The 23587-nt window shown below is 37.0% G+C and overlaps 1 protein-coding gene across 1 annotated transcript in view; it reads left to right on the top strand.

Annotated features, from left to right (window-relative positions):
- The first annotated feature begins 1915 nt into the window (after nucleotides 1–1915).
- Nucleotides 1916–23587, top strand: part of ptprn2 (protein tyrosine phosphatase receptor type N2) — a 134763-nt gene continuing 113091 nt past the window's right edge. The window contains 2 exon segments of the mRNA XM_030123116.1: nucleotides 1916–2289; nucleotides 22952–23002. Coding sequence (XP_029978976.1) covers nucleotides 2205–2289; nucleotides 22952–23002 — 136 coding nt within the window. The 5' untranslated portion in view covers nucleotides 1916–2204.

The following is a 23587-nucleotide window of genomic DNA, read 5'->3' as shown; positions in this document are numbered from 1 at the left end:
AAAAAAGTCAAATTCTGTAATGAAAATGTTTACATCTATGAACTGTACTTGAACATAACAAGAACAAATATGAACCTGAAAATTCTTATAAAAAATAAATGCAATGTTGACAATATTACGCCTTACTTTATCATTTATAAATGTGCATCACAATGTACAGATCACAGTGGATCTACAAATACACAAAACATTTAGTAACATGCAGAATGTCGTTAAAATTCGACATTTCAGATATTTTTGTAAAAGGCCAGTCTGTAAATGTAACCATTTTTGTGTAATTTTACTGTTTTTTTTTTTTACACTAAAACAAAGAGGAATATTTGCAGTTTTCATTATTTATAGGCTAATATGATAGTATTTTACTGGTCTGATCCACTTTAGATTGAACTGACCCAAAACGATTTTAACACCATTGATTGTTAATATTGTCAGTGTATTTTTTGCATTTTACAGATTCATCCCATGGGCTGGATTGGACCATTTGGCGGGCCAGTTTTGGCCCCCGGGCCGCATGTTTGACACCTGTGATTTAGACAGAAAAAATGCACTATGGAAAAGACAATATTTTAATAAACGGTGATAAATTACTTAGGAAAGGTTAAATAGAGAGGAAAAATTCATTGGGGAACTGCCATAAAAGTGGGTCTTTATGGGTTAAAAATGCAAAATACAGAGCATAATGTTAGAATAAATGGTGATAAATCAGTTAAGAAAGGTTAAAACGGCTAAAATTTACTTAGGGGGTGAAATGAGTGGCCATTTTTGTCAAAAAAAAAAAAGTTGTAAAATGCATAGAACTGTGTTGAAATAATGCTAATACATTTGTGCACAGACTACTGATATTATTTGACAGTGGAAGCTATATTTTCAGAAATATTGGATTTTGAATAGTACGTGTATGTGAAAACTTTTGCTGGTGGACGGACGTGACATTACCCATGATGCTCTGGTCAGTACCAGTACTTTATTAGGAATAAACTTATAGACTTACTATTGCTAATTCTCCTCTTATTCATAAATGTTAGTATTGTGGATCTAAAACAATAACAGCTGACACAAAAACACAAAATGTGGCAGTGGACAGATGTGACATGGTTGTTACAGATCCCATCATACTGATGCTCTGCAGCCATGTCACCGTTTACACTAATGATCCCTGTGCAAAAACTAATATCATAATTATTTATTGTATAGTTTATCATCATACTAAAGAGGAAATAACAATATAGAATTGTTATGTCTTTATAAAAATGCTTATTATTAGAAAACTGTTGATTTAAAAAGTGACATGTGACATTCTTAATGTATGTAATTGCGTAACATAAGCAGGATGGATCAGCACCATACTCCATATTGAACCTGTAAAAATAAAACATGTGATATGTAGGATAGAATCTTGTAAGAAAAAATGGGGAATCTAAAAGAATAGAATATTTGTTTTTCAGGTCAATTCAGTTAAAATATAACTTGGCCATTTGTGACATGAAAATATAGCATTAATTGTGATGAAATTGGAGATTTTTGACCTGAAAACATAGTTCATATGACCATCAACATGTTGCAACAGAACTGAAATCCTGTCAATTTGCATAACTTGCATTTACCAACACAAAAGTTCCTTTGGGGATTCACTTATATTGGTTTCTTATGCACAAAGACATAAATAAGACCTCTAAGCAAATTTTAGCAGAAAAACAAAACATAAGTACTGGGTTTTCATGGATTAAGTAGTTTTTTTATTTTATTTTATTATACATTATTGGATTAATGCAAACTTTCTCCATACATTTTTAACTCTGTTGCTTGCATGTCTTCCAGGCTCTGTCTTCCGTCCATCCATCCATCCATCCTTCCATCCATCCATTCAAGGCGCTGTTGCATGCTGCACGCATCCCTCCTCACATGTGTGTTTGACGTCAGATACTTAGGAGGGGCTCCTCCGTGAGGCTGGGTGCTGTTTGTGGTGCTGAAACAACGCCTGTATTGTGCGCCGTTTTTGCGAATTTCTCCCACCTCCGTTAATCCTGTCGGGGTCAGACATGCATGTTTAGTCCGAGTCTCGTCCGTCTGTCCGTCACACACACACATACACAAACACATCTACACACACATACACATATAGACACACAAACACCAGCCTCATGATCATGCTCTTTTAGCGGAAGGAAGGTGCGCGATGGAGTCGTAGTATAGGCAGGAGCGGTATGGATTCCCGGTGCTGTCCCATCCTCTTGGCTGCATTGGCTGTCAGCCTCTGCTCCACACCTACCCTCGCTGACAGAAAATTCGGTAAGACCATGTTGTTTTGTTGCAGTTTCATGTTCATATCTATGGATTTCTGCACGTTTTATCTCTCTTCTAGACTCTGTCCATGGTGCTGAAGTCACCTGACCTGTCGCTGATGCACAGATTGTTCTCTTATTTGCAAAAAGTTCTGTAAATATCAACACCGAACCTGTTATTTAGTATCCACTGTTGTAAACATCAGACTTCTTGCAATGTGTGAAAAACTTAAGCATGTTCTTTAGGTTATCGGATTGGTCGAAATGCGAGTTACGTAATCTATGTATCTATCAGGCCTAAGACATGAATGACTGCTTTCACTTATTGTTCCTTATGAAAGTTGCCTGCCTGCTTTGCTGTGCTAGTCTGTAAATAATACAAACTGCACTTACTGTGTTAAGCAGAACATGATGATGAGCTTTACAGTCAGGCTGGTACACACAGCTGAAATAATGCAGTACATTTCATATGGGTTTAGTGCTTTCCATGCCCATAAAAATTACTCAACTCATGCCCTTAAGGAGCATGTAATTTTAAATCCACTTTAATATTTAATAATATCCTATGCCTCCTTAGGAAAGGGCATCTTTCATACAGCCTTTATTTCACTGCCAGACTTGGCTTGCTTGTATTTTCATTACCCTTGATTTGTTCTTCCAGCGCTGCCTCAGACACCAACCACACTGTAATTTTTTGAGTATGGCACATGTCCAAAGTATGATATATTACCGGAGCCATCCTCGTAATTGAGTCCTTTTGTTCAGCAGATAAAGATTAAAGGGTTTCTGAACCATCTCACGCTTCAGGTGAGCGAATTGAAAGAGGAATCGTCTGACTTGTCTCCTCCAATCACACTTTCTCTCACACATGACGGAATAAACTTTAACAGCAACCAGGCACATTTAGACCTCAGGTTGGCACTCCCGCACCGTGATGATTCACACAGGCACAGAGCTGCATCATACTCAGTATATTTAGAGCAAGGCGACGTCTATCTCCTTTAATATGCAACCATACACCATCCACTGGTGGTGCTCCTGCTGTTCCGGGCTATTAGTATAATATGGAAAACCCAGGCCATATCATTTGTTTCATGACTTTTTCTTCCTGCAAGTTGGTTAATATATGCCTAGAATAGTTGTGAATGAGTCACCGCATATTCCCAGGGTGCATTTCTTTCATTGAATTCTCTGTATGTTCATGTGTGTGTATGTGTGTGGATGTGGATGAGGTCTCTGTTGTCAGCATGTGGCTGGGACTTTAAGATGGTTATTGTTTTTAATGAGTCCCACCAGGCATTACACTGTGTCACTGGACAGCTTTAAGACTCAAAATCAGGTGCACTGGTGAGATGGAGCTGCCTAAATAATGAACACACATGTATTTATATAGTTGTGTGAGAGTGGGTGGGTTAGTTGGTGTGTTTGTGTAAGTGCTGTGTCTGGGTGTGCACATCCTGCTGGTCTGAGAACACATGAAAGCCAGACAAAGGAGGAAAAAACAAGTCTGCTGCTGCATGGTCTGAAGATGAATTTAACTACTGTAAAATGTAGTCAGTGATGCAGTGGTGGATTTACGCATAATATCACAAACGCAGTCACTGTCTAAACTCACAGTAGATACGTTAAGGACTTAATGCACTGCAACAAATTGCCCAGACCTATTAAGAGTTCAGAATGTGATGTTTTAACACCCAAACTTTTGTAAGTGCACAGCAGCAGTGATGTATGAACGCAAAAACAAAGATGATGCGTAAGGATTGTTGATGTAAAAATCATCTCATATTTGCTCCAAGTTAGAGTAAATCTAATTAGTATAGTTTGACGCACAACAGTTCGGTTGCCTTGAACCTTTCATGTGTCCTTTCAGAACAACGTCTTCCTTCCAGAGAACTGGCGAGGTCATGGATCGCTTAACTTGTTGTACTTTCCTGTGCTTTTCTACAGAGATGACTCATTAACCGGCCTTGGCTCCGGTGCCTTCAAGGAAGACACAACAAAAGCACAGGAAATAATGACACATTTCTCCAATTTAACACAACTCTCTGCAGAACAGTTACTCAATAGTCATTTCACAAAATGCATCTCAGAAAGTTGTGCAGCATCGGTCTAAGATGGAGTCTAATTGAGAGCTGGCATCTATTCCTCCAGCTGAGGTTCGGAAATCTCAATTAAACTGCACTTTAAGAGTGTGGCACCATTTGCAGGATTTTGCTGTGTTTTCGGAAGAGGGTAATTTAAATAATGAATTTACTGAGTCCAAAAGAAAGACCTGCCAATGGAGCATTTTGCAGAAATTGATTTTGTTGTGCATTAACACAACGGAGGATTGCAATTAATGTGTTATTTGCGAGGCTGTCGGGCATTTTGTTAGAACTCTTCATCTGAAAAACCCATAACTCCAGTCTACAGTTACCTTCTAGCTACAAGGTCGAACTATCAATGTACTTTAACAAAGTTTTTTTGAGACCAAGTTAAACAGAAGAACCTGAACTCAACTGAAGCATAAGCTGTAAATAGCGTTCCCACTTTGTGAATGAAAGATACATTATTTTAACTCCCACGACATGTCGCTCCTATTCTAAATCCAGCAGGAACATTGAGATCTGACCGTGACAAGCATGTACATGTAGCACGGCTGACGTATGAGTGTACTGATTGTGTTTGATCACCGGGCCTAGTGCAGCATTTGCAAACAGGCTTTAAGGGTCTGTTTTCAGCTCACCTAAATGTGCTTTACTGCTGCAACTGCCTCCTGCACCCAAATTAAGGAATGTTATGAAATGATGGATTTAGATATGTGACAGGAGAGGCTTATCTTCAATATGTACTTGTAGACATTCTCCTTTAAGGCTGTGATGCTGGGTCTTTTCATTGCACCTTGATATCAGCAGCCATCGTTTAATACTACACCCAGACAAGTTTGATTTGATTCATAGTCTGCTGAGCTCTATCTTTTTTTTGCCATAGGCTTCTGTCATACCATAGATATCAGGACTGAGTGGTGATATCAAATATCTTATAGTGGTTATAAATCATTGGAGAGGATTGAAATGTGCTGAGATATGAGGATGGATGTTCTACTACAGCGTGCATTGTGAATGTGGTATCCAGGTGGGGTTGGACATCTGTATTGTTTTCATCCTATACGTTGTCTGGTATGTGTTTTCATGTTATTCCCCTGGTTGCTAAGACACTCTCTGTGTCCCCTAAGAGATCAGTTACTTTAATGCGGATTATCCTGGGATCCAACATCCTGATAGTTCACAGAAGATGACGTTATACTTGCCAACTTAACCCTTTATTGGGCACCCGTTGAAATACTCTGAAATTCAACCTTAGTGGGTTATATGAGGACATAACAAGACTTTATTACTTTTGTGAAATGTTCAAAATTTTGTATTGTTATGTAGAAAATTAAGGTTAATGAATTTAACATATTTGGGTCCTTACCCATAAGTGGCAAAAGCAAAACAAAAAAAATCAAAGAAGTTTATATAAAAAAATCCAAAAAAAAGAAAAACACGTGAGGTGAAAGGAACATGTATTTTAGAACATTAGAACATCCGTTTTAGAACATTAGACCAACATGAGTGCTGATCCAGACACCTGTCCACATCCACATTATCCCTTTGAACATCATTCCTTTACATTTATGTATTGAAAACTTGTTTTCATTTTATGTATGAAAGTTTGTGTCTGTAACTATTTAATGTACTGCTGCCTGTCTTGGCCAGGACACTCTTGGAAAACAGATTTTTAATCTCAATGAGGTTTTCCAGGTTAACCCTTTCATGTATGAATTATGAGAACCTTAGTCAATATTCTTTTCGTCAGTGATTTTATTCCTCTTTAAGGATTAAAAAACACAATGCAATTGAACTTTTTTTATGAACCTATTTTTCATGGAGTTACAAAAATGTCCACTCAGCTGGACACCATGTGTTTAATTTTTGAAGCAAAGAAACATGTACTTAAAACTCATCATCAGAAAGTGATCTACTGTGTGAAAACTATGAAATAAAAACATTTTTAATGCAGCTAATCTGATGTTTTCTCACATTTTATCATAGTGAAATACTAGTTCTTACTATTTCATGGAGATACTATCCTCTGAGACCCAGGAAATTGACAATTTTAGCTTTTTTACACTAAAAAATTGTCTTGATTGTAAACTACATAATGCAACAGTTTTTTCAGATACATTTTAAAAATATTTTTTATTTATTTAGTGATTATTTATTGATTTTTTTAATGGAATGTCCTTTGCAATGGACAGCATTTTAGTTAAACTGTCAAACTTTCGTCCCCTATAGAGGTCACAATGCATTGCTGGGTCTCAGGAAAAAAAAACCTTTTTGTTTCAGAAAACTGTTAATTACAGTCTCATAACAATTAGCAATTGATTTACACTCAAACATGTTACTGCAGATCAGGTTTATCAAGAACAGCAAAGTTACAGTAATGGTATGAATGTCAGTGCATTATGGGATGGTGCATAAGTGTCCACTGTGTTGACTGATATGGAACTAAAACAACAAAAACCATGAATATACAAGAGAACAGCTGGAGAATAACTGTCCACTGGAGTGACCACTGTGCATGAAAGGGTTAAATAAAGGTAAAAAAAATAAATAAAAAATATAGTACCATTACTTCATGGTAGCTAACAAAGCAGGTACACTCACTGTTCATGCAGAGGTGGACCTTACAGACCCTGTAGACCACATTAGACCTGAGACTGTTGACTCACTGTCCTCACTGGAACTCTTATTGTCACTGTCTTGCAATGCATACGAAATTACCAAAAATAGACACTTGCCTGATAAAGGGTTAAGCAGCATGCATAGATAGGAAAAATAAAACAGTGAAACGTAATCACACTCAATATGTGTATGAAATGTAAATAAACGCCCAATACTATGCACAATTGCAGGAAAAATCATCAGATTTTTTGCCTTAAATCTGCTTTTTCTAAACTCACATGCAACTAAAATAACATGGTAGACTTCACCAAACACCATTAAAATGCAGATCAGAGGTTTTGATGTATTTTATATGGGGAGGTGCTCAATAATGATAGTTTAAAAATAAAGAAATGAAGCATTCTCAACAGTGGGAGAAGTCACAAGATGGTTTCTGTGCAAAACACACACTTCAAAAGGTGGAAAAGTAGGTCAGCTGTGTTATTGTGTACAGAGGCATTTGCATAGATTGTTTTGTGCATCTCGTATTTGGTAACTAGTTGGTAGTTGACATTAGTTGTCAGTGTTAGAAGTGTTTATCATAGTATCTTGCTAGATAATCAGAAAAAACACATCTTATTTAACATCAGTGGTGGAATAAATAGTAAAAATGCACATGTTATGGTGATTCATTTATTTCCCCATCCCCATTATTTATTTCCACAGTAAGAACTATTCTTCCTGGGGTCCACACAAAAACAAAACAAGACATTAATAAAGCATTAATGACAGCAACAAAAAATAAATCAACCAACATAAGTTCAGACACCAATTATTATCACAAAATACAAACAAAATAAGATGTTCCCACTTTCATTATAGATAATAGGCAATAATAAATGAGCCTAAATAAGAACGGACTATTTAGAATGTGCACAATTTAGTATCCTATCAACCTTAATATGACAACATCATTAAATAAGTAACTGACACTTGGTGCGGTGATACTAGTTGACATTAATTGCTCAATAAAGTCTCCTTTCTATTATGAATCATTATGTATAGTTAGGGGAGACACCGCATCTCTGTTGTGAATGTCCAGCTGTAGAAACCCCTGTTTGGTTTAGTTCTACTGTGTGTCAGACAAGGTTAATGACTCATGTTGTACAAGCATTAAAGGGATTTGCACAATACGTGACCTTTAATAAAGAAATGTTTTGGTAATTCCCCTCTACCTTTTTAGGTTTTTGAAAATCATCACTTTCCTCCTAAAAATAAAATGATAGGAAACTCCTTAAAATCCACTGAAAACTAAATCTACATATGCTGTCATGTAAAAATTAAACTGATATAAAAAAAAAAAAACAGCAACCAAAAGACAGCACAAAAATAAAGCTTTATCTAAAGAATAATAGTGGAAATAATAATAACAGTATTTCTTCATTTATATAACAGCAGAATAACCTCTTATTGTATTAATTTGACTGTCAATCACGCGCCTTTCAATGCCAACACAAACGAACAAAGAACCTCTGAATGACTACTTCAATAATTGGGAAAAAAACAGAGAAAAAGGTAAATGACTGCAATGTGAGTGTATCACACATGTCAGAGTATCTCACACTTGGTAAAGGTTGCAGATGTGTGAGTCATCTTGACTGAACTGGTGAGGGTCAAGTTGAATAACCAGTGTTGACCACAGTTTAAGCCTTTCCTGTCATGTTGGATGCACCGTCTTCCTACAGGGAGTCTCAAAAAAAAAAAAAAAAAAAGAGCACTCTGTTTTTTTTTTGCACATTTCCAGAGGACTGTTGTTTCACAAATATAGCTACATGCATGGTATGCATCTCAAGTGTTCCCTATAAAAAATAGATATCTTTCAGTTATTTCTGGATAGGGCACCAACATCTTAACCCCCTCAATTTTTTAGCTTCACTATTTATACTAGTATGTGTTTTCATTTACAGTATTGGTCATTTTTTTTGCTATAGAACAGATACTGATAATGAGGCATATAAAAGTAAACCATGTAACTGAACCGTCCCTTTATATTAGGCAGCTCAAATCTGATTCAGTACCCCATTTCAACCCTGAATATTATTATTATTTTAATTTTTTTATTATTTGTTTTGTTTTTTGGTCAACCTGCCAAGCGCCTCTCACTGTCAACCATTATGGTACATGTGGTACTTAATAATGTGATTTAACATGTGACTTATATATAATTACCCACCTGTACATGGTCTTCTTTCCCGGTCACTGTTAATTCACTTAGTCTTGTTAATTATATTCATATCTATTCTATTTCCTTTTTGACCTTTCATTCTACTGTGGAGGGAGGAATAGCAGACAAGAATTTCATTGTGCGTTTTTTTTTTTTTTTATCATGTGCATATGACAATAAAACCTCTTGAATCTTGTATCTATGATGCACAGTTTCTAAAACATGCATTTCACTTTATTTGATATTATATTGCGCAGTACGTGTCTTATTTGTACCATTTGGCAGTGCAGGATGGTTAAATGATGTTTGTTTGAGCATTTGGTGTGTTATTGGCAAAAGCTTATTTTTTCTAAATTAATAACTGCAACAGCTGCAGCATTCAGTTTGGATGTAATTGATCTAGAATCAAGATTTTCTACCCTCATCTGTTGTTGAATGTAATATATGTCTTTTGATTCTTCCTAATAAGTCGCACAGTGTCACCATTAGGCTCTTCTCTGCTGCAGTGAGTATTCTGGGTTTTACATGAATTGTAGGCTGATCAGCTATTCATGAAGTGTCGCTGTATGCAAGAGAGTATGGGATTTTTGTGGGGGTTTTTTCTTGTTAATTTCAAAGTTGCAGCCTTTAAAGTGTAAGCACAAAGCAAGCTGTATATTCCTGGCTTGGGATGCTGCCACGGCTGGTGTGATAACAGACGTAGTGCGATGTTTCTTTGTGACTCAACAGATGCTTGGAGGAGTGTGTTGGCTTTGAGTGGTTATCGAGACGAGGGAGTGGGAGCGGAGCGGCTGGCTGCGCTTCGGCGTCTTTTCCGACAAATATCACTGGAGCTCTGGAGAGGAAGGAAGTCAGATTTGTGTCAAACAGACTTGTCGAGGCAATCCATCTCGCTATTCTCTTACTGCGCCGGTTCAAGGTGAACGTAAAAGGTATTCTAGGTCAAGGAGGAATTGTGCTACTAGAGATGCAAGGAAGGTTGTGTTACACTTTTCAAGGTGGAGGGCTCTTCAGTTACACCCTAATTTAGAAATAAATTACATTTCAGTGGAAGCTTTGTGAGATATAGATACTATAAATATATAAAACATTCATGATTCGCTACTAAGTGCAAAACATCACATCTTCATCACCTCACTATACACCTGAGCTTGAGGGGCTTCCTGACAAAGTGTGAAAACATCCTCCGGTAATAAAAGGTGGACTGGACATCTTTGTTATGTCTTTGCACAACGGTTTCATTGGGTTGAAATTAAATGGTGTTGATAAAGGGGTCAGTCTGAAGGTCACCTGCGTGTTGCAGAGCCAAGATTTATAATGAGGACAATAACACAGTAATGAGAATTCTGAGTGCTGAGCGTTGAGCGGGAGAATTAATCTATACTATCTGAGCTGTGATTAAAGCAGCGATGTGTCTACTTCGTCTTACGGTGATGCTGATTAATACCCCGGGCCATTTCTCAGTGCAGCAAGGAAACAAAATCCCTGTTAGGGGAATCCAGGGAGAGATGCTGCGATGTTTTCTAATTTTTTTTGACAATTTGATATTACTACCAGTTTGTGGAGCATATTAGTGATTTTCAACATTACATTCATTACCATTAAAATACTATATTATTCAGAATTTGCACTTGCATTGCAGTGCAACAGGATCATGGTCCAATTGCATTGTATTTCTGATGTCTTAAAAATTTGATTTGAAATATGTTTAGATTAAGGCATTCAAAAAATAGCTAAAGCAATTCTAGTATTTATCTTAGTATAGTGTTGTAGATAAATTGAAACAGGATAGCATAATACAGGGTGTCCCATAAGTCTCCATACATAGGAGACATAATACATATGGTTCTAACATGTATTTCTTTATATTTCTTCTTTATAGTTCTTCAGCAGTGGAGGACACGCATTGAAATGTGTTCCCGACAAAATGGCAGTCATATAGAGCATATTATATAAATAAAAATGGTTTATGTCAAGAAACGTTTATTTTTCCTATGTATGGAGACTTATGGGACACCCTGTAGTTACAGGGATCGTACAGGTGCTTGAAATGCTTGAAAGTGTTTGAATTCCAGTGTCATGTTTTCAGCGTCTGAAAAGAGCCTGAATTTTAGTTTAACCCTTTCATGCATATTGTTCACTACAGTGGACAGCTATTCTACATCTGTTCTCTAATATATTCATGGGTTTTGTTGTTTTAGGTCAATATGAGTTAACTCAGTGGACACCTATGCATCATCCCATACACTGACATTCATACCATTACTATAACTTTGCTATTCTTGATAAACCTGATCTGCAGTGACATGTTTGAGTGTAAATCAATTGCTAATAAAATTTGCGCATATGATAAAATGTGAGAAAACATCAGATTAGCTGCATTAAAAATGTTTTGATTTTGTATATCAGTTTCTGATATTCAAAAATTAAACACTTGGTGTCCAGCGGAGTGGACATTTTTGGAACTCGACAAAAAATTATGAAGGTAGATTTGTTTCTTTATTGCTTTAACCAAAAAAACTATTTTCATTAAAACAAAAAAATCAATAAAAAAAAAATTCACTTCAATCAAAGAAAAAAAGTGTTCAAATGCAATTTTTTGAATCGTAAATTTCTTTTTGCATTCAAACACTTTTTTTAATTGAATTTTTTTAGTTAAAGCAATAAAGAAACAAATCTACCTTCATAAAAAACAGGTTTATTATAAAAAAATTCAATTGCATTGTTTTTTTCATGCCTAAAGAGGAATAAAGACACTCAGGAAAAAAATCTCGACTAAGGTTCTCATAATTCATGCATGAAAGGGTTAAGTACTTGAAAGTGCTTGCAATTATAGCCAAAGCTGCTTACAGAGAGGTGATACATTTTGAAAAATAAAACTTTATGTCAAAAAATGAAATTAGCGGGTGCTCTCAGGTCGACTCCACGTAAACTTTTATGTTAATCTTTCGCTCGGTGCAAGTGTGTCTGAGGAACGCCAAGTAGCTTCTCTTTTTTGGGTAAAACTTTGTGTTCTCCTTTAATTTCTAAACTTTTTGCTATTATGGAATATAGTTTTAGATGTTTATAGCATAATACATTGTACATCGATGTGATAAAATGCAAAAAAAAGATCATGAGTATATGTATTCGTGTAGATATGTGTTTTACCCCAGCAATAAGGTACTGTGCTGGAAACATTTGAAAATGACCCATAAAAGTGCTTGAAAAGTACTTGAATTTGATCTGGAAAAATGTGTTTGAAACTTGTGATTAGTGTGCCTTTCCCCATTTCTATATTACTAGATTTATTGTCCTGTCAATCATATGGAAGTACAGGCACTATTTAAAAGGAACCAGAACTCTGATGGTAAATGCAGCAAATACTTGTATCCATAGGTGGCAAAAGTACTCACATTCTGTACTTACATAAAAGTACAGCTACTTGTGTGAGAAAATACTTTAGTAAACGTAGAAGCACTGATTCAACTCCTTTACTTAAGTAAAAGTAGAAAAGTACAACTTAAAACTGTATTTTTGCCATGAACAAAACAATGCTTATTTAACCAGGCAAAATCATAAAAGTTTCTGTTTTCTAATTCCACAGGGAATGGTACTGATCAGAGTCCTGCACCAAGTTGGGTACCCGACAGGTAACCCACGAAAATATGTGGGGACAGGTAAAAAAAAAAAAAAGATAAGTATTTTCACGTGTATGGGCACGGGTAAAATTAAATGAAATGTGGGCTGGTAGTGGGCAAGGAAGTGAAAAAATAAAAGAAGATTCATGGATGAAAATAATTTGTAGGACATTTAATGATGATCTGTGGTTGATCCACAACCGGTTTGTTTTATTTTGAAGTGAGCTTCACCTCTGCTTATATCTGTTCAAGGACATCATTGAGCAGCACATACTAGAGATTTCTTGATGGTGTGTGTTTTAGCCAAAAATAAAGCCCTCAAAAATGAGTTACTGTGTAGACAATGTGTTTAATCATGGGTTGGGTCGCGGTACTCAACTTTGCGGGTATGGGCGGAAAAATTTGGAAAAAGTGGACCCATGCAGGACTCTGGTACCGACCCTGTGCAGGACTCTGGTACCGACCCTCTGCAGGAGTCTGGTACCGACCCTGAGCAGGACTCTGGTACCGACCCTCTGCAGGAGTCTGGTACCGACCCTGAGCAGGACTCTGGTACCGACCCTGTGCAGGACTCTGGTACCGACCCTGAGCAGGACTCTGGTACCGACCCTGTGCAGGACTCTGGTACCGACCCTGTGCAGGACTCTGGTACCGACCCTGTGCAGGACTCTGGTACCACCCCTGTGTAGGACTCTGGTACCGACCCTCTGCAGGAGTCTGGTACCGACCCTGAGCAGGACTCTGGTACCAACCCTGTGCAGGACTCTGGTACCGCCCCTGTGTAGGACTCTGGTACCATCGCTGTGTAGGACTCTGGTACCGACCCTGTGCAGGACTCTGGTTCTGACCCTGGTCACAGCCTGTGCTCCTTCTCTCTGCCACACTGGTTTTCCCTCTGAAGCGATGTATTTTACTGTCACATCGGTTCAGTTTGAAAAAGTAACGAGCCTATTCTGAGAATGTAAGGAGTATATGGTACAGATATTTATGCAAAAATATAGGGAGTAAAAGTAAAAAGTTTCCAGAAAAATAAATACTCAAGTAAAGTACAGATACCTAAAAAATCTACTTAAGTACAGTAACAAAGTACTCATACTTCGTTACTTCTCACCTCTAGTTGTATCTCTTACAAAGTGGCCATTGTCACCACAACCACTGGTTCCTGGCAAGAAACCAGGTTTAGCAGCAAAGATAAGAGGTAGAATCAAAAGGCGAGTCCACACTGGTATTGGTCTGTGGCACTGGTAGATGGTTCTTGACAAAGGAATGAAGTTCGATGCTGGACTTTTGATTATGTAGCCACAGCATGAGCTTTTTTTATCGAGTTGCTTCGTAGCAAAACACTGAGAGAATTCAAGTTTGGTCACGTATTGTTGAATTAAGAATGGAAGTGTTGGATCTAAAATGTGCTGCAGCTGACGAGGTGTGAAGGAAGCAGTAAAAGTGTGTTGTCTTGAGCACAAAGCCGCTGTGTTAGTATTTTATCATTTTCCTGGATAGATTCAACTCATAACTACAAAACCTTATAAAAGTAGATAATTTTGTGTTATATCACAGATAGTGTTGAGATGTGTGTTGCTGAGGGTCTGTCAAAATGTCATTAAAAATTGCTGCAGTGCTTTATAGACTTTTAGTCATCACTGGGCAAAAAATCCATAATTACCTTTCAGTATATTGTAATTGAAGTCTGAAGATGTCTACACATTCAGACAGCTCCGTGATGACAGATTTTGTCTAATCTGCGGTGTTTTCAGACAGGTGGGGCTTAGAAAAAAGGCTTCACTTCTCCGTGATAGCATGAAATGGTGTGTGGTCATCTATATTTATATTCAAAGTATTGATCTGAACCAAGAGGAGAAAGCTGCAGATGAAAAAAGGAAGGTTTTTGGTGTTTTCTCTTTGATTTTTAGCTACTGCAGCTTTAATGGTCATTACTCAATGCTGTGAAATTAATAAAATAACAGACACAAAAGTAACCAAAAAAATCTGCATCTGCAATTTTGCATCCATATGACAGTGCGTATGTCACATAGCTATTGTGTTGTGATGACCTGCTCTTCAAAAGAGGGTCACCTGCACTCATAAGACTTAAACCTTTTAGATCTTCTAGAGGGGGAGAGATTTCCCTTGAGGCCAGATGCTGTTGCTTCACTCAGAGCGTCTGGGCACATAAGAGAGAGGACACTTAACTGTTTGACTTGCTCTGGTTCTGCTCTTCAGCACGCAATCACACCTCAGAAGAGGGGAGAAAATCAAATGTCTGAATCATTCAGTGTGGGTCACAGAAAAGGTCAGTCGGCCTATTTCTGGGTCCTGTGTTGCCGCAGTGACGCTGCCATCTTTAATTCATGGTCGTTGTCTGGGCTGTCGCCTGAAGCTGGCAGCTGACTGACTGAGAGTGACCCGCCTGCCTGGGAATTCGGAAAGAAATTCTGTGGAAAGTCACTGAGAAATGTGTTTGGTTACACTCTTCGGGAGATCAGGTAGTTCAATGTCAGGTTCTATCTTCAATCAAACTGACCTCAAACCTCCCTGTTAGCCCCTTCTAAATATACATGATACTTAGTTATGTTGATATATTCATTGGTCTTTGCATATTTTTATGTTATTACCTCTGCCAAGGAACGGCGGTGGTTATGTTTTCATCAAGGTTTGTCTGTCTGTCTGTTTGTTTGTCTGTTAGCAAGATAACTAAAAAAAATTAAGAACGGATTTGGATGAAATTTTCAGGAAATGTTGATACTAGCACAAGGAACGAATGATTGAATTTTGGTGGTGATCAGATGGGGGTGGGGGTGGGGGGTGATCTGCCTTGGAAGAGGTCTGCGCTCTCCCAGTGCTTTTTTGACGTGATTCACCTCAGAAAAACAGGTTTTCTGATGAATTTTACATACCCAGAATGCCATAGTTCTATTTAAATAGCATGTTGTTGTCATGCAAGAAGGACAATTGCATGGGGAATGTATGAAAATGCAAAGGGTAATAATAAACTTAGCATGGCTGCACCACTGACATGTGACATGCAGCTTGTGACAAGAACAGACCTTTTGGAGCAGAGAAAAGCTTGGAGCCATCTTTAATTTTAGACGGAGTGTGGCTTAATGACACAAGCTGTTTAAATCTGCGGACATGGTGTCAAGCTGATGCTAATTTGCTTGCAGGTGATGTTCCTCTCTGCTGTCCCCGCTCCAGCCTTGCTCTCTTTTCAATTCACTTGTGCTTTTATTGCCGTTGTCACCCGCTGTACTGGTCTAAAATGGCTTTTTTGGCTGACAGTACAGGTGTTCGTGTGTGACGTCTGTGCGAGTAAAAATGACTGGAGTCAGGCGTCCTTGGTTGAAGTCCATAATTATAATAAAAGATACGTCGGTGGCTCTAGAGAGTGAATGAAATATGGCCTTAACTGCAGCAGGCCCTGGGAGTGTCTGTCCTTGCTGCCAGACTCCCAGCATCCTCCTTGGCCCCTCAGACATCACAGATGGTATCCCGGTACTGGCCAACTACCTGTGCGGGAAAATGAACAATCAGGCCTCTGACTTCTTGTTCAGCCTTGGGTTTTGCCTCATCAGGACAGATTTAATATTCCAGGCAAGGTCAGTCCCTCACAGCCAAGCCAACAAGCCATTCCACCAGACCTTAATCTGCCCTGATATTTCTAATGGATGGCTTAGCTGAATGCACTTAATGACTTAATAACATACAGGTAAAGATTAGCTGAGAGATGAATGTGCCTGTACAATTCTCTAATGAAAAACTCTCAGTCATTCTTATGTAATTGCTTTCTTTAAATGACCTGAAATGAGCTTCTTCCCTTAAACACCCTCCCTTGAGACATCACACTCCTGTGGATAAACATCTATGTTGTTACGTCCCTCTTACATATAGTTCAGATTTTAGCCGATCAGTTGTTTTTTTAATGTGTTGATTGCTGTTGACTTTAACAGTGGATATACTTTGATCCGAGGTTCTATTTCTGCTCGGTGTCTTCACTGACTATCCAAAATCACTACGATAGTATTGTTTGTGTGTAAAACAGAGGGCAGATCAATGAGACAAATTCTCTGTAGAGGTATCATACTATGATATTTCACAAACTCCTCAGAGGATGAGCCTCTAACCACCCGTATATCATTTCCAAAACTGACTCACTGCATCCATTGACCTTCTGGATTTTCCCTGCATAGTTACAAATTAGGTCATCTATTTTGGGAGGGGAAGCTACTGCGTATCTAGAGCACCTGTAGTTCGCTCAACGCTGCTACTCTTGATTTTTTTTTTTTCCTGACAATTATTCTTAGGATTAATTAATTATGATTCATATCTGAAAAATGCCTATTCCAGCTTTTCTGACAGCTAAAGGTGGAACATTCAACCAGCAGTCTAAAAACAAAATGGATGAATTTTAAGTTAATTTACTTGCATAGAACATGCCCTAATTTTTGAGAACCTCAAACCTGAATTTCCAAATGAATAGACATTTATTTCCATGCTTATCAATCAAATCAGGAAAACCACATGTTATACGATTAGTTGATGATATATTTTTACATATACAGTAGTTATCTTTATACCTTTTTATTCGATGAGGTTTATGTGGCACTTCATGTATTACATTTCCTGCTGTTGTTTCCTTCAAAAATGCACTAAAAGGCACTCAAATCCTTTCTCTACAGCCATTAAAACCCACAGAGACCGTACTTGTTTGACTAATAGTCAATTTTCCATTGATGAGGCGCTGAGATTGACTTGTGATGAGGTTGACATGGCAACAGATCATCAGTCAGTAGCAAGAGAATTACCGCTGAAGAAAGGTCATTTTGTTTGTGAGATAATCGTGTATGCCTGGAAGTTTAGAATAAAACATGGTTTCATTAAGCATTAAGATATAGCCCAAACACCTTTTTTTTTTCTTTTTTTTTTATTGACTTTCTTCCTCTTCCACGATGAGTTGAGCCTCTTTTTTTTTTTTTTTTTTTTTTCGCCTGAGGTAATCAGCAGCATCCACTGTGATTGTATTTTAATTAAAAGCCGCCATTTTAATCATCTCTGGCATAATGTCGGAGAAAGGGGCTGAGGTGTTATCAATCCTGTGTCCCTGCCTATCACACACACATGCACATGCACACACACATACACATAAAGTCTAACACATACACACACATAATGTCTGACTAAGTATGCTTGGCTGGACGCTTCATTAAATGGAAGGCCGTAATTAATATTGAGAGCTGACAAGGCTTCCCAGAGAACCCAATGAATTAAGCAGGGAAGTGATGAGGAGGTAAAGTTGAATGGACTGACACTAATTGCGAGTGCTGAGATGCATGGTCAAGAGGGATTGTGGGCCACTTCCAGATTTTTTGATCTTATTTATTTATTTTATTGTATTAACCTTTATAGCAAATCCTAATTAATCTATTTATGATAGACGTGTTGATGGAACAGTGTGTTTTAAAAAAAAAAAAAGACTACTAGAACCAAAAGATTCAAGGGACCAATAAAATCAAATACAGTGAACTCAATAATTCTGATTTCTGTTTGGGTCCTAAAGAACACTGTCCATCTTTAACAGTTCATTAGTCTTTCCTAATATTATCATTGGAAACTTTATTATTTACCCCAAGCATCACGGCTAACATTTTCTATCTCTAAATAGAAACTGTTCCATTTGGAGATAAAATACATTACAGTCAATGGTAAGAGACAAGTTTGGTTTTTTTTGTCCCATTTAACCCTTTCATGCTTGAATTATGAGAACCTTAATCAACATTTATTTCCTGAGTGTTTTTATTCCTCTTTAGGCATGAAAAAAACAATGCGATTGAAAATTTTCTTATGAACCTATATTTCATGGAGTTCCAAAAATGTTCACTTGACACCATGCGTTTAATTTTTGAAGCAAAAAAACATGGATTTACTGGTATACTGTGTGAAAACTATGAAATAAAAACATTTTTAATGCTGCTAATCTGCTGTTTTCTCACATTTTAACAAACTCAAATACTAGTCATTACTCACTTCATGGAAATAATATGCAAAAAAAAAAAAACAACTTTTTCGAAAAAAACAAAAACAAAAAACAACTGTCAATTGCAGTTTAGTAACAATAACAAGCAATTGTTTTTTTGGTTTTTTTTTTTTTTTTTTTTAGTTTAGTTTATTTCAAATATGCAACAACACAAAGTAATCTTTCTTAGTCTTTAGAAATAAAACAGGTAGTAAGAGGTCATGGAAGAAAACAAAAAAACAAAAACAAAACTTTTACATATACATGACTTCATTTGCACATTTGAAAAGGAGTGGGAGGAAGTATAATTTATTTAATCCCACCCCTTCAACTCTCAAACATGTTACTGCAGATCAGGTTTATATAGAACAGCAAAGTTACACTAATGGTATGAATTACAGTGGATGGGATGATGCATAAGCACCCACTGTGTTGGCTGTTATGGAACTAAAACAACAAAATCCATGAATATACAAGAGAAGAGCTTTGAATAGCTGTCTACTGTAGTGACCAGTATGCATGAAAGGGTTAAATTACACCATCATTTACTCATATGATGTTGTTTATTTAAAAGATAATTCGAGAAGGCTCCAAAAGTTGCTGTTTGTGGTAAAACAAACAGAAACTGAAGTGTCAGATTGTGAAAACACGTAAAGAGAAAGACGACACACCAGAAAGTCGTGGAGATGACGTCATCACAACTGTCTCCACAATCTGTTCAGAGTCTCTGCAGCTTCAACATGACCAGACTGTGTTATTTTCACCTCTTCTATGCTTTTTCACCTCACCCTCGAAAAGATTCAGATAAAATATCCCTTGGTTTGGAGTTGGTGACGTGTATCGTGCAACAAGAAGTGCAGTCCATTGAAATGTTTAACCCAAAACTAGATGTTTGTTTACTATATTTTTCACAGACCATGACTTTCTTGGTTTGTAAATTATCTTTTAAATTGGTAAACTGTCTTTCCCCATCGACCGCCGTTCTTTTTTTTCATGTTAGGTCCCATGAAATGTAATGTAAAGAGCAGGACTTTGGGTCTCGGTGACTTTTTGTCCATAGACATGTAAAAAATACAAAGACAACAACAGTTCCAGTCGTTTCTGCTTTGCTTCACCGTCTCCAAATCTTTAAGCATTAGTCTTTTGTTGGGTATTAATACAGTCGAAGGAGAAAGAAAAACAGAAAACATTGGAAGGGAAAATGGTCTATTTAAATTTGTATATGTCCATGAAACTGGTGTCAATAAGACGCAACAATGAGCATTTCTAATTGGAAAGTCAAAGCCTTCACAGTCCATGTACTTTATCAGTGCTCAGGCTAATACATCATATTACACTCAGTAGAAAAAAAAAAAAAAAAGCATAAATCATTGTTATTTTATGCATTATAGAACTGCACAGAAAACATTGATTTAATGGCAGAATACTTTGCTCCAACATACCCTGAATGATTTTACAGAGTACAAATTGAATGCATACTGTTTTCTAATACTGTGCATGTGTAGTGTTAATGCAGCTCTGCAAGCTCAAGTACATAATTTTTGAGTTTCCTGCAAAATGTAGCTGAATGGAAAAGAAAAAAAACACAGATGGCATTATATGATTTGTTTGTATCTATGCGCTAAAGGGTTATTGTCTCCCAAATTTCCCATTAATATGACTGATGCATTGGGAAAGGTGGATTGCCATTTGTGGCTCATGATGGAGCAGTAAGTTCAGGACATTCTGCCTCATAGTTTTGTAAAGAACCCAGCAACCGTATAGTTCTACGGTAATGCCCAACTCTACATCATTAAATATCCATTTTGCTGACAAATTGAAGCCATTATCTCAAAAGGTGTCATTTCATGAAATGTGCCCTCAACTACCAAACAAAATGGCTGCTTATGGTATCCAACAAATCAAGGTCTCAATGCAGATTAGTCTTTAATAATTGTATAAGAATAATGAGATTACTGATAGATCTGGAAAAAAAGAATGTAAAGTCAAACAAACTGATACCCAAAAAGTTCCTGTCTCCGCTGTGCTTGTCCTTTTTATCCTTTCTGTGTGGGTTGATTAACAGACTTCTTGCACCTTTCTCTTCTCATTATTAAAGAAGTCTGACAGAGGCCTCTCCTCCTACTCAGCCTGTTCTTTATTCACGGTCGTGAGCCGCTCATTGCTGTCCATCGAGGCCATGGGGCCAAGAGGGCGCATCCAATTCCGTCACTCCGACTGATGAGCACAGCGAGGGAAATAACAAAGATAAAAGACTTGCTGGAGGAAGGCTGAGGCTTGACCTAATCGTCTACAGATTGTGTCTGTTTTAGCAACAGCGCACGCACCATAGAATCTATAGTACGAGTCTGTCAGAAGCCTCGAACAAACCCAAATGCTATGTTAAGTGGCTCATTTTGTTTCTAATATTGTCTGGTTTGGCATATGTGACCTCCAAATGTGCCACTACATGGCAGAAAATTAAATTTGAAGAACTTTTTTTTTTTGTTAAACTCAAGACTACTTTTTTTTTTTTCTCAGCTCTATTTTTTTCCTGTGAATGTGTAAATGTGGAGGATCACCTGTGCAGATCGGTGAACAGAACAATCAGTCCTCTTCTCACTGCAACTCCCACGTGTGAAATATGAACACAGGGAACAGCTACCCATAATGCTCCTGCCATCTGTTCATTTATTAGTCTGGAACACCCAGCCCTAGACCAGGCGTTAAAGTTCATTAATATTCATACAACATTCATATATGGAAACGTAGCCCATAGAGTTGGAGTATTAGTGTCAGAGACAGGATAGGAGAAGTCACACTAATTGATGATTGATGGCTCTGCCATTAGCGGCGGAGCCCCCAGCCACTGTTAATATAGTCCTAAACTGTACTTTTATATTTAGAAAAGACATCGACCTGGTTTTGTACCACAATTTAGTACATTTTCTGCACATTCGCTCATCTCATCTCATTATGTCTTTTATGTCATTGTAAGCTGTGGGATGTTATAACAATGTCCGTCTTTTAAGTGTACATTATTAAATTGAGGCTGGAGGTTGTTTCACAGATAATATCACAAACTGTTGTTTTAAAACTTAAGCTCCTATAATTTAGAATATATACCATGTTAATTTACGTTTTCCTTTTGTTTGTCCTATTCATGCTACGCTAACTAGCTGCTAATTGAACTGTTAGCAATGTGAGGTTATTATCAATATTTTAATGACATTCTCACCCAGAGCAAGAACAACTTAAATGTTTTCTATTTATCTTTTAACTCTTAAAGGTGTATAATTTCTGCATGGGACCTCTCCTCTCCTACTTTGCCACCATTTAGTATAATACTATCCTCTGCATTTAGCATTTTTCAGCAAAAAATCCTATAGTTATTTTACTGATCATGTAGAAAAAATTTGAGTCAATTCAAAGGTTATTATATCAAAAGAGAAAAAACTGAAGGAAAAAGTGACCTTTCCAACAGAATAAATCATTAACTGAACATAAAATCCACTATCATTTGTCAAACTACATAGGTTTTATTAATGAATTAATGTTGCAAAAGATAATTTTGTGTCCGTGTTCATTACGGAGCCTCTGAAAGGCCAAAAAAAAGATACATTTGATGTCACTGAAAAGCTGAGAAACTGCATTTTACCTGAATTATTTAAATGTATTGATAAGATTAGTGGATCAAAAGTTATTAAATATTTAAATCAGATCTTTTGGTCTCCAGCAGCTGTTTAAATCTTTGAGAGTTAATAATTTATCCCACAGAATTCTAAAGATATATATATATATATATATATATATATGTATATATATATATATATATATATATATATATATATATATATATATATATATATATATATATATACACATACATACATATACATATATATATATATATATATATATATATATATATATATATGTATATATATATATGTATATATATATTTATGTATCAGTTTCCCAAGAAAATGCATATTAGAAATACTAATCTGCATAACCGTCAGTACAGTGATGCTTTGTGATACTATTAGCCTACAACTTGAAAGTACTTTGTGAGAAATTCACACATATGGATTTGTATATTAACTATGCATCTTGCTCTCTCTTCTTCCTCCTTCTCTTTTTCTCACCCAAAGGTTGCTTGTTTGAAGACGAGCTCTGCACGCCATATGAATTCTGCGTCAATGGTAAGTCAGACTGTGAGGGCTGTGCACACCCACCACGTCTCATTATAGACAGCATCATCCCTGTGGTATCAACCCTCATCGAGCCGATATGCTTTGAAAGCTGCCCCGGCTATTTTTAATCACTCAGGATTTTATAGATAGACACAGCAGAGGGCAACCTGAGAGTCTGTTCACATCATACTGTGGATGGCAGCTCAGTTTGGAAATATGAGTCGTGTTTAAGAAAAGCATTTACATAATCTGAGAGGCTACATTTATTAAACGACTTTTTTTTCATCTTAATAATGGTAATAATCAATATCAAAGGGATGTTTTCCTCTTTTACACTGAGATTTCCCCAATCCGCAAATAGTCTCAGCCTTATAGACCAAACCCTGTTGTCCCTGAAGATGCTTGCGTCTGTGTCATGGTTTCCATGACAACACAAACCGGCTGATGAATGGAGGGGAAATGTCGGGGCTTTTTACAGTGTAGCATTCAGTGCTGTCACACAGCGGCCTTTGCTTTTGAAGAGGATTGATAGCGTGTCGATATCGAGGATCATCTTCGTGACAGAGTCATCGTGAAAGGTTAATGTATTCTCCG

This window comes from Sphaeramia orbicularis, chromosome 20, assembly GCF_902148855.1.
Source record: "Sphaeramia orbicularis chromosome 20, fSphaOr1.1, whole genome shotgun sequence".
Lineage (NCBI taxonomy): Eukaryota > Metazoa > Chordata > Actinopteri > Kurtiformes > Apogonidae > Sphaeramia > Sphaeramia orbicularis.
The sequence above is the reverse complement of the archived record's forward strand: the minus strand, read 5'-3'. Positions and strand labels throughout refer to the sequence as shown.